General features: G+C 48.9%; 1 protein-coding gene across 2 annotated transcripts in view; it reads left to right on the top strand.

The window, feature by feature from the left end:
• Nucleotides 1–289: 289 nt before the first annotated feature.
• The window catches only part of CACNA2D2 (calcium voltage-gated channel auxiliary subunit alpha2delta 2), a 201,859-nt gene continuing 190,404 nt past the window's right edge, over nucleotides 290–11,744 (top strand). Inside the window, exon 1 of one of the 2 annotated variants that reach the window (XM_061357268.1) lies at nucleotides 290–610. In XM_061357268.1, coding sequence (XP_061213252.1) covers nucleotides 486–610 — 125 coding nt within the window. In that variant the 5' untranslated portion in view covers nucleotides 290–485. The remainder of the gene's footprint in view (nucleotides 611–11,744) is intronic. The other variant, XM_061357269.1, reaches the window with a different exon arrangement.

The raw sequence follows: 11,744 nt of genomic DNA, 5'->3' as shown, positions 1-11,744 counted from the left end.
AAGGAGCCAGCGAGGTCAAGCGTTGGTCGGGAAGGCAGGGACCCACCCGAGAGGCGCCTGCGTTTGCCTCGCCGGGGGGCGGACAGGGCACAGACCGGTGTGGGGGGCACTGGTGAACGAGCCCCGGCCCGGTGCCCACCCGCACCTCCCCGGTCGGGGCCGGGACCGGCGGAGCGGGGCGCATGCGCGGCGGGGCCGGAGCGGCGCGGGGGGCCGGAGGGAGGGAGGCGGGCGGGGAGGAGGCAGGGCCGGGCCGGGCTGGCGGCTGCCCGCCTATTTGAGGGAAAGTAGCGGTTCGCGGGCGCTCAGTGCCGGCCGTCGCGCAGAGGCAGCGAGCGGGTGAGCGGCCGCCGGTCGGTGCCCGCAGCCGGCCCGGCGCTGCCCCCCTGCCGAGGACTTGCCGCGCTCGCCGCACGAGTGGCGGCGGGGGGAGCCGCCCCGCGGGGCCGCCTCTGCCCCTTCCCCGCCGCGCCGTTAATGGAAACATGGCGATGGCGGCTCCGACCGGCAGCGCGGCGCCCGTCGCCCCGGCCCTCTGCGGCCACCTGGCCCTGCTGCTGCTCCTCGCCGTCCCTGCCGCTCACGGCTACAGCTTCCCCCAGCAGCACACGTAAGTGCCGGGACCCCCGGCCCCGCGGCTCGGCTCTGCCCGGCGCGGTGGCACATCGCGGGGCCGCCCCGGGGCCTGCCGGCGCCGGGCGGGGGAGCGGCAGCGGCGGGGCCGCGGCGGGCGCTGCCGGTGCTGGCGGCCGGCGCGATGCTGTGCCGGGCCGGGCTGTGCTGGATGCGGTCTGGCGCGGGGGTCTCTTCCAGCTCCCTGCCGGCCGCCGGAGCGGCGGGGCGAGGAACGGACTTAAAGTTGCTGGAGAGCACAAACTTCCCCGGCGGGTGCCGGTGTGCAAGCGGCGATCGGAGCGTTAATGTGGCGAGAGCGGGGCAAGGCGAAAAAGGACTCGCATCCCCACCTGCTCGGTTCAAGCACACAATATGGTACCCACAGCCGGCCGTACCCACCGGAGTTTGAGCATAAGCTAATCATAGATGGGTAGTTCCACAGGCTGTCCGAGCCGGCGGTGCTTCTCCCTCCCTCTGGACCGGCAGAAATTGGCTATGATCTATTAAAAGTCAGAAAGCAGCTCAGATGGGTGAGGGGGTGGGGGACTGGAGAGCCGCTGCAGGAAGGATATAAATAGATTTTCTTTTGGAAGAAAGCAAGTGTTTTGGAAGTTAATGTTTGGGAATATTTGCTAACACATTCGGCTCTCTTGCATACCGTGATAACCCTGAAGCCCTCTCCCTCTCTACGCATCCATGCAGAACCTTGCCGAGATGTGTTTTAAGAGGCTGTCATCCCCGTTACGAAATGCTGAGGTTTGTTGACACAAAACTGAAAACAAAAATCCAGGCGATTCAAAGTAAAGGCTGCCACCGTGTCCTTACAGCCTGCGGTTCTGAAGGTGGGGGAAAGCTTTCAATGACATAGAGTTAATAATAGCAGTGTTGCCCTTAACTTTGGGCTGCCCCAGTGGATGTGCAGTGCTTTATGTCGCAATTTTCTTGTCATTTTCGATTTGCTTAAGGATAGAAATCCGGTTTTTATATATATGTCATAGGAAGTCTTTTTGAAAGCCTCTTCGATTCATGTCTTTGATCTCCAAGTGCGTTTTTACAGGCATGTAGTCAGGCCTTCTGAAAAGAAGGCTTATCGGCAGAAGAACCAGTGTTGTTTGTTGGGAGAGCTGTAGCTTAGCATATGAATATCTGGCTTCACTGGAGGCACGGCTGTTTGCACTCCCTGTTTGATCGGAAACGCTGCCCATTCGAATACATTCTCTATGGATTCTTGTGGTTCGTGCATCCCTGTTTCTGAATATCTTTGACTTCAGGGCTTCCTTTCCTTGCTCATGTAAATACAGAAATCCTTCAGAATAAGACCTGAGAAATGTCTACCTACAGGGGGAGGAGAGGAAAAGGAACGTGCCAGTTTTCCTCCAAGAACCACAGCCTGATGGCCTGATCCAGCGCTGCTCTCACATGAATAATCTTTACTTCATGAGCATCCTTGTAGAAGCAAAGGGGATTATGGATGCGGTGAAGCACAGATAAAGTTTGTGGGATGGTTTTTTGGTATTTCAGCAGCTTTTCAGGGGCTGTAAGCTGGTGCTTTCTCCTTTTAAATTCAGAATGCAGAATCATGTTATAGAATGAATCTCTTCTCAGTACCAGTTTATAAGTCAGAGCTATGTTTTCTTTCTAACTGCAGAAAGTTTTCTAAGAAGGTTCATATACCAGGAGAGACATACTTAAGAGGCACATAATGTTTCAGCAATGTATTGGCCTTCCCTCACCCAGACTGATCATTATCTGTGTTGTTTTAATCAACTGTGCCAGGATTTTAGCCAAAGCACTTTTATTCAGATAATTTGGTGGAGTTTGCTAGGATAGAATTTTGTTTGCTCTGTGCTCTTACCAGAGTGGGTCTGATCCTGCACTGAGGGAGCAGGAGGAGTAAAAAAGAAACCTGCTGCCAAAGATTCTTAATTCCTTACAAACATCAAGGTACGGCCCGGAAAGGTCACTAATTCTGTGTGTGCCTCTGGTGAGAACTAACGCTGTCTGGCTGCACCTGGAGAAGAGGCACAAAAGGGATGCAAGACCTCAGCCTGACCTAGTGTCCTCGTGCTACATTTCATTCCCCTTATGAGCTGTTTTGTGAACCCAGAGAAGAGAAGAGTCGGGAATGGCTGATGGGATGCACAGTTGCTGGGCAGTTGGCTGCCTTAACGCAGCAGCGTGTGGGCTGAAATGCCGTGCGAGTCTGCCCGAGGGCTGCTGTGATGCTTTCTCGGGAAGGGAATATTTAATGGGAGTAGAGTGCAGTGGTGCCTCGCACCAAGGCTTGAACAGCACTCCTGGACTGACTGTTCCCCGGATAGTAACCTGTGTGCACCTTTCTTGTTTTTAAAGAGCCTGGATATAACTGAAATCTCTTTGGAAGGTTTGTTGGTCAGAAGCTGAGTGGAGCTGATGAGATGGGCTGCTAAATTCTTCCCATTACAAGCCAATTTTCTCCTACTTTGGACAATACACCCTTGTGCATGATTCAGAGCATTGATTAGAAACCTTGTTTGGAGGTTTTCTCTGTAAATCACTTAAGTCATCTGTCACTACAGGACTCAAACATGAGGCTGCTTTTTTAAGCAGCCCCAGAACAGTTTCATTCTGACAGGCAGCAGACTGAACGATTAAGATATTTTTTCCCGGGGGGGGGGGAAGAAGGAAATAAAGAGCAATTTATTTGAATTGTTTTATTTTTGGTTACAGCTGTATTAAGTATCAGCAGAGGTTCTGCGGGTTGATTCTTGGTTCTGTCCCTGATAAATTGCTCGTGTTCCACATTATCTCTCTCTTCCCGGGTAGCATGGTTTTAATCATCTTATGCTGAGCTAAGGAAGGCTCAGCTCAGCTAGTTGTCCAAAGGGGAATTTCTCATTGAGATTTAAAAAGCAAAATTCCAGACTGGAACAAACCCATTGGGGCGGGCTTGTTGGGTGATGCCCACTGACTGACAAGGCTCCTTTTAGGAGTAATCACGTACCAGAACATGCATCTGTGTGGTCAACGGGATTAATAGCTGTGGAAAGGAAGGCTGCTGGGTGCAGTTAATTTTTCTTTTAAATGAAGTCCACAGAGGGATGCCTGTGGCAGCCCAGTAACATCCTTTGCTTTAATTTTGGAGAGATTTGGTGTTGAATGATTGAAAGCCTGGTCAGTCAGGGGAGTCCTGCACCTGTATTGTTGTTGCCTCCCGTTAGTGGGGATCGTGTGCATGTGAGCACTGGAGAATGGTGCTGCCTGTACGGCTGCCTGGGAGCGGAACAGACCCCCTCCTCACTTTGCAGAAAGGCTTTTAGTCACTTGGACTTGAAAGAAAATTACCATCTGCTGGGGGTGCTGAGCCGTTTGCTTCTTGTGAAGAAGCAGGTGTGTGCAGTATGCTGCGTGGCACTGGGGAATCTTGACTTCACCACTGCTCTGCAGGGCAGCTCTGACCCACCAGCCAGAGCAGAGAGGGATGTCTCAGGGGAAGGCACCAGCCTGGGGACCAGGGTCCCGTTCTGCTTCTCTGACATGAGAGTTAGCTGTTGTCAGGTGCAGGCAGCAGTTTTGGGCAGCAAGCTGGAGATGATACCAGTGTTCCTGTTGGATAGTGAAGGCTCCTGCTGAGTGCAATAAGGCCTAATAGCTGCCCATCACCACTGGAAGGTGGGCTTGAGGCTGCTTCTACCAAATTAATTGCTTCTTTGTAGCAGGTTGATTTGTACTTGTGTCATTTCACCCCAAATGAGTTTAATGATGCTTGTAGTGACGGCACATCTGGGCTAGCAGGACTTGAAATAAATAACTCTATTAGGACTGGAAGCTTTAGGGTTTACGAGATGCCAGGTACAGGAAGCCCTTCTCTTGTTCTACTGCTCAGCTGCCTTGCAGTCAGAAGATCTCTTCCAGTTATGGGTTTGATGCTTGGGAAGGGAACTTGTTTGGAAAGGAGCAGCAAAGAAGTGGGGATATGGCCCTGGCTTCTGCTACACTTGGCAGACCAAAGAGACAGCTCCCGGGGGGGTTCATTTACCCTGTGAGTGACTGAGATAACGTCACTCCATCCCTGGGAGGGCTGAGCGACCTCCATGAGAACTTGTACCCAGTGGAGGCACAAACACCCAGTGTCCTTGTAAGAGCCCCACGTGGGCTGTGCATCAGTGGCAGAATCCACTTTGGGGTGTGCGGGGGCACCCTGAACTGCCCAGAGGTAAAAGGACAGCCCCAGGGAGAGGAGCAGAAGGTTTTTAAAAACCATTTGCAGTATTTCTCTGGCATTTAAAGGAATTTTCTCCATTCCTTCTACCATTCTTCAATGCTTCCTGCTCAGGTCTCACTCACGTGGGGAAAGGGCAGGCATTACAGAGCAGGGCATTGCGCCACTTTCTTGCCTGTCCTTGTGATGCTTCAACACCACACCCTGCCTTCAGTGATCCCCTTAAAGACTGTGGTTTCAGGAGCATGAGTTCTTCAACTGTATACACTGAAAAATTGTTAATTCAAGTTCTCTTGGGAGAGCATGTGGGTTCCCACTGAAATCAGTAAGGCACCTGCATGTAGACCTGAGGGTAGAAATGGGCTTGTGCTTGGTGTTTGACAGGCATCGTTCAGAAGCTTCATTGTAAAGCAGCTTTGTGTGTGTTGTATGCACGTGTGCAGCAGCCCCTTAAAAGCTGAATGTGGTTATGTAGGGGCTAAATGGAAACCTGAACATTTATCCTTGAACGAGCTTCCTGGTGGTTGGCTTCAAAAGCCATCAGAAAGGCTCTTGAGGGTTTAAGTGCTGGGGCATCTGCACACTGCAACGTTGTGCATGTGCACAAACCGTACAATTTAGACAATGCTTTTTTCAGCCAACGAAATACTCATGTGGGATGAAATAAAAGAAGAAGTCATTACCAAGCAAAATACTGGAGTGGAATATTCAGCAAGAAAGCAGAGTATCTGACTCTTTCAGTATTTACTTTTCCAGGAGCCTCTTGAAAGCAGAATGTGTTTTGTTAGCAGAGTTCTTTTTTCCTTTCCAGGGTGCTGGTAGTACTTTGTTGCTTTCAAGCTCTTCCTGTAACCCAGGCTTCATCCTCACGTTTATTATTGCTGGCTTGCATGGAGAATGGGGTTGTACAAACTGTTGTTACTGGAGAGTTGGCTTGTGTCAACAAGCTGTGTGTGTGTGTTTCTTTAGGCTGAATCATTTGATCTATTGGAGAATGCATGTGGATTTTCTTTGTAACTTTTGACAGTCGTCCCATGACTCTTCTGGTTCTGTCTCAGCTGTTATATTTTGCTTATAAATATAGTAAGAAATAAAAGGTGTTTGCAGAGTCCCAGACTGGTTTGAGTTGGAAGGGACCTTAAAGCTCATCCAGTTCCAACCCCTGCCATGGGCAGGGACACCTTCCACTACAGCAGGTTGCTCCAAGCCCCGTCCAACCTGGCCTTGAACACTGCCAGGTATGGGATGTTTGCACAGACCAAAGGATTAATACTTTGCTGTAAATTGTTTCTCACATTGACTGATGCGTGAGCAATTGGCATATCCACCCAGATCAGCTTGTGCCAGTGAAAGGGCTGCATGGGCAGGAGACACCAGGATCTGAATGCAGACAAGCCAGACAAGCGTTGCATGGTCTGTGGGTTCTGTATCTATTCATTAACTGTGCAAGGTCATTGTTCTTGCCTGTGGTTAGAGCTCCTTGGAAGCTGCTCCCTTCTAGTGGGGACAGGGCAGGAGCTGTGTAGAGCACACCTTTCCCTGGAAGCATGTGAGACTGACTGCCCTTCAGGAGACCAAGGATAGGGCCTTCCCCCATCACTTCTATTGAGGCTGAGGGCTCCAGAGGAGGTAATTGCTGATAGTAATCAGATTGGGTGCTAAATAGGGATATAAGGCATTTAATGCAATAGGTCTGATTGGTGATAAAGCCTTGGCTGCAGCTGCCAAGACAGAAGTAGTGTTTGCATCTCTCTAATGAGGCAGGTGCCTTTGTGCAGTACCACCACTGAAGTGTGTGGAGTTAAACCCAAGAAGTACAGGGTGCAACATGAGTTTTAGCTCTGGTATGTGTAAAAGATCCTGGAAGTTCTTGAATGAAGAAGTTCTTTAATCAGAATGAAAATGAAGATCTTGATTAAATGAAATGGAGATCTTTAATAAGAATGTCTCCTGCCCTCCACTTCCTTCTCTCAACCACGATCCTCCTTGCATTGTCCACAAAGAGTGGGAATGGAGCTGCTCTTTCTTTCCATGGACCAGGTTGGAGCTACTTTTGCACCAGTGGGTATCTGTTACAACTCCAGTGAAGCCCTGGGCAGAATTTGGATTTCCTTGTGTTCTGCTGGTGCCAAAACTGTTGTGCTCCCCGGTCCCACACTGACACTTGGGGAGTTCATGAATCGATATGGGTAGTGCTTACAGTGAGTATGTGCATCAGGATGATAGAAAACCTGGGGTGATGTGATGGATTACAGAAGGCACGTTCATTTACCTGACAGAGGTTGTCTACCTTGAATTATTGATGAAGCTTCACAGCAGGCTAGTAAATTTTGTAAAAGCAATGGTGTCCTGGTAATGTGAACCCCTTCACTGCAGCTTCTCTAGGAGAGTTTTGTGGGGAGGGTTCGGGAGGTGGGGGATGGAGGAGGAGGAAGAAATCTGCAGCAAGTGGAGGGATAGGGAGAGATTGCTGTTTTCATGTGCAAATGATGAGGTGTGCAGCCCGCTGAAGTGCGAGTTAGATCGTGCTGTGCATTGGAGCAAAAATCTGTGTAATGTTAGAAAGCAACTTATGCTCCAGGGAAGGTGGGGGGTACAGACACAAGAACAGAGATATGTGAAAATCTTGTGGCCAGAGTTCTGGCAGCTGCCCATGTGTAGGAATGGTATTTGCAGGGGCAGTTTTGTTAAAGTATATACTCACTTTGGAGGGGTTTTCTCATCCGAGTTGCACTAAGTGAAGGATCAAGTCTGAGTTGTCCAGGCTTGTCTGTGTGACACTCCATGATGGGAAGGCTTGCAAGTGTGCAGAGCACATACATGGCTGTGGACCAGAGGCATTTGCTTGGGATAACCTGCAAGATGTGTGTCTCACAAGAGCATTAAGTCAGTGTTCTCCAAAAGGGAGAGCAAGGGCAGTAGGAGACTCGCCTCGTTTCCTGCAGGAACACCCTTTCACAGCTAAGATCGGTGATGTGGCAGGCACAGTGCAGGTTCGTGGTGTAGCTGCCACTGCATACCTGATCTGTGGATAAATAGAGCCTTCCTCGAGCTTTCAGGCTCCAAAGCCTCTTGGTCTTCCAAGCACAAAGAAAGTTACTGCTTAAATTGTTAAATTGGTGGAAAGAATTGGAAAGAGTGTTGTATCCATCTCCATTGAAGTGACAAATGAGGATATGATTCTTCTTACAAATACTACTACCTTTCAACTCACAACAGAGCTGTGTCCTGAAACTTCTCTTGTCACCAGCTGCCAGCCTGGTTTGCTGTCAGGCTTCCTTTCTTCTCCAGTGGGCACTTAATATTGTGTAGCCCAGAAGAATCCCATCTCTGAAGTCTGAGTTTACATCCATTCTTCAAATAAGAAAGCAAACCAAGGGGCAGATTTCTAAATATTTTTCAGACCTGACCTTGTATAAGCCACTTATGCTTCAAAAATGTATAATGCTCTCAACCGATTCAATTTCTGTTGAATCAGAGATACACTTGTATTTGAATTCTCATCTCTATTAAATTTCATGTAATAATATCTCTTTATTGTGGCCAGTGAATACTTTCTCTACAGTGTGGCACAGGGAGGGTCATGAATGCAGTGATTTGTTTGCATTCCTAGCAGATGCTGGGTTTCACAGGCAGATTTTTGGCAGCTGTAACATGGACACCAGAATAGAGACAGACTTAAGCCAAGCGAAGCACCTAATACTCAACTCTATCAGGTGTTGAAGATTGAGTCAGATTCTGAGCTGTGAGTGGTTGAACGTCTTTTTATTGCTCCATAACAAACTCAGTAGACCCAGGAGGAGCCAAAGTACCATTTCCTCATGTCTGAGGTAGGCTCATAAATTAGAGGTCTCTACTCAGTGTTCACTGTAGTGTCACATCCTTGGCATCGGGGCTGGGGCAAGTATTGTGTGGGCTCATGTGCTTCCAGCACCTCTGCAGGGGGAGGGATGCCCATTGCCTGGATAAAGGTAAACCTTCTGCAGCAGCGTGTCATGAATACCAGGGGAAAAAAGGGTGGGAGAAACTGTGTTTAATTATTCAAGTCCTGCAGGCTGGAAAGAGTTTCAGGACAGTGAGGTAGGTAGGCTTTGCAGCTTCAGGGGCGCTCTGCTTTCCTCTCCTCTCTGCTGCTCTGGGAAGAAAGGTAGATTATACACACATGGAGAAAAACCCCAGTATTTTTCTCTTTACCAGTGCTTAGGGTTTTACTTATTCTGGTTTTGTTTGTGTGAAGTTCTGTTGGTCAGTGACCCAGCTGATCACAGTATTTTCCCTCCTGCAGAATGACAGCACTTCCAAGAGCACAGCCCAAAAGAGCATCAGCCCAAAGCAGTTACCCTCTGTGCACAAGAATGTTATGGTGCTCCTCCTTGGCTGCACCCTGGGGGACTGCTCGTGACTGAGCCATTCGTCCTGGCATTGGGTTTGTTGTGATGCAGAACCTGCTGTTGCCAGTCTTGCTGTGCTCTGCTGCAGTTATGTTGGGTTTAAAAGCTGAGAAATGTCAAAAAATCATTCAAGATACTGGGCCAAATTCATCCCTGATGTAATGATGGGATTGTGCTTTAGGCCTCTTGTCTTTCAACTTTTAAATGTGGTGGTGGTTGTAGTTGTTTCTGATGTGATTTTTATTGTGAGATGGAGAAATGCAGCGCATCTAACACATCTACTATTTGCTCGTGCTTCGGTCCCAGTTTCTAAATAGACCCATTTAGCACCTGCCTGCCTCTTTGGCCTGGCAGCAAAAATGTGTGGGCACTTCTGACATCAGTACTGCCTTTTTACCCATCATCTTAAGGCTAAATTGAACCTTTCTGTGTCACTTGCTCCTTGCTTGTTTATTTGTTTTGATCTAGTCTTTACAGAAAAATCTGTATTTCACTCCTACTGCTCGCTGGGCCTGGGGCTCTTGTGACAAGTGGCTCCTTCCACAGGGGAACCTCATATCTTCAACTTCCCCCTGTTTCCCTTTGCTCCCTGGGGATGGAGCAGCCAGGAATGGAAGGGCTGACATCTTGGCATGAGGCCTCACTTCATAGTGGTGGCTGCTGAGCTACCTCGTGCCATTTCCCCCTCCCACAGCCCTGTCCTGACAGCATTGCTCCTGCTGTGTTGCCTCAAACAGGCACGGTGTTACCAAACTGGAGGTGAGGCTGCGTCCCGAGGCTGGCACTCTGTGTGGAGCACTGCCTGTGACAATGCTGGTGTGTGTGAATCTTCTTTTCCTGCCTTTCTTCTCTTGACACTGCTCCAAGTGGAGCCTTGTGCTGAAAGCATCACTGGCTTGTGCAGTTTATGAATGTGATTATGTGTGTTGAAAGCGGCCTTTTTTATTTTAGAAAGGCCACTCAATAAATGTCATTTATTTGGTGACTGTCAGGCAGCTGAGTGCATGGCTGCCTTCTCATGGGGAGGTGACAGCCAGACCCCATCCTGTTCTCTGGAGTCACAGAGTGGGTTTGCCACTTGCCAGGAAGAAAGAGGTGGTGTTTTGATGGTAGCTTGCATAATAGTCAACTTTCTTTCATAGTTAAATCTACTTATTGCTGTGTTTGTGCATTTCAGTTATTATTAGATCCCACAAGATAGCATGAGGTTCTTGTATGCCAAGTTTCTTCCAGAGAAAACCAAGCAGCTGCAAGAAATGAAGGGTTTAGTAAACGGTACCTGTCCTTCTTATGGAGGAACAGCAGAGTGATTGCAGTGTGCTGAGCTAAAAAGGGACCTGCTGCCGGCTGTGGGTGAGATGTTCCAGCTGGGGTCACAAGTAATGTCTACCTGCAGTTTCTCTGCTTAACAATGTGTGCCCCTTGTTGGGTGAAGGATTCATGTGCTTTGGGGCTGGGTAGAGCTGGTGCTGAGAGCACTGTTCCACCCTGCACCAGAGCAGCCAACCAGCAGTACTGGCTGAACTGCAGCTTGTTGAAACCTGAGGTTTGTTCAGTTCATTGCACTGAAGTCCAGATGCCAAGACTATTCCAAGTATATGCTATTTTTTGCCTAATTTTCCATGTGAAACTAACTTTGTTTCTTTGCTTGGCTACCATATTTATTACCATGTTATTTCTTATTTTTTTCCCTATTGCAATGTTATCTTCTAACAGTTCCCGAGTAGTGGAGTGCTTGCGTTACTGGCAGTGATGTACAGTTAATCCTGAATGCAGATAGCTATGAGGAATCCAGACAGGTTTCAGCCCATCGTGGTATACTTGTGAGGGAGAAAATTAGCTTGGAACTCATTGCCCGTTAAAATTGTTCCCGTGTTAATCTTGCTGTGATACCACAGCTTCTGGCAGTATGTAGGTTAGCAAGATGCTTGTGGCTGAGAATGAGGGCAGGTTCTCACTTTGGAAGAGTCTCAGCAAAGACCTTGTCTTACACCTTTGCTCTGAGGAGATTTAGGCTGAGGAAACTGGCCCATTTTCCCATGGCCAGGCCTGTCTTCCAGGAGTTCTCTTATCCCCGGTTGATCTCCTGGCCTACTTTCTGTCCACTAGATGTTCAAAGGTGGCCAACCTGTCTGTCTTGCCTAGCATCAGGAGCAAAGCTGGTGTGCCTCAGGCTTGTTCCCCGGAGAGAAAAGTAATTCATTCATGGTGCCCCCAGGATTGTCCCCCTCCCCAACCCTTCCCACTGCAGGATAAGCATCTTGTCCTGTTCTCCATCTTCCACTCTTACAATGGTTTTTCACATGCACGCTGTGATGGCTCTTGCACTTCCCCATTTCTCATTTTGCTGATGAAACTAAGGCTTTGGAGACTCCAATATGTCAGTGGCGGTGCAGGAAATGTGACTTAGATCATGTAATTCCTCCTTGTCTGGTCCTCCAAATGAATTCATGCTCTTCCTTTTGGGATAAATCTTTCTTACTTACTAACAAGACATGAGGTTCAGCTGCAAGAAAGGAAATATGGCCAGGAGGATT

The sequence above is a fragment of the Neopsephotus bourkii genome, unplaced genomic scaffold, assembly GCF_033783945.1.
Source record: "Neopsephotus bourkii isolate Nb327-2 ecotype Australia unplaced genomic scaffold, CSIRO-AGI_Nbou_v1 NB_887, whole genome shotgun sequence".
In the NCBI taxonomy this organism is placed as follows: Eukaryota; Metazoa; Chordata; class Aves; order Psittaciformes; family Psittacidae; genus Neopsephotus; species Neopsephotus bourkii.
The sequence above is the reverse complement of the archived record's forward strand: the minus strand, read 5'-3'. Positions and strand labels throughout refer to the sequence as shown.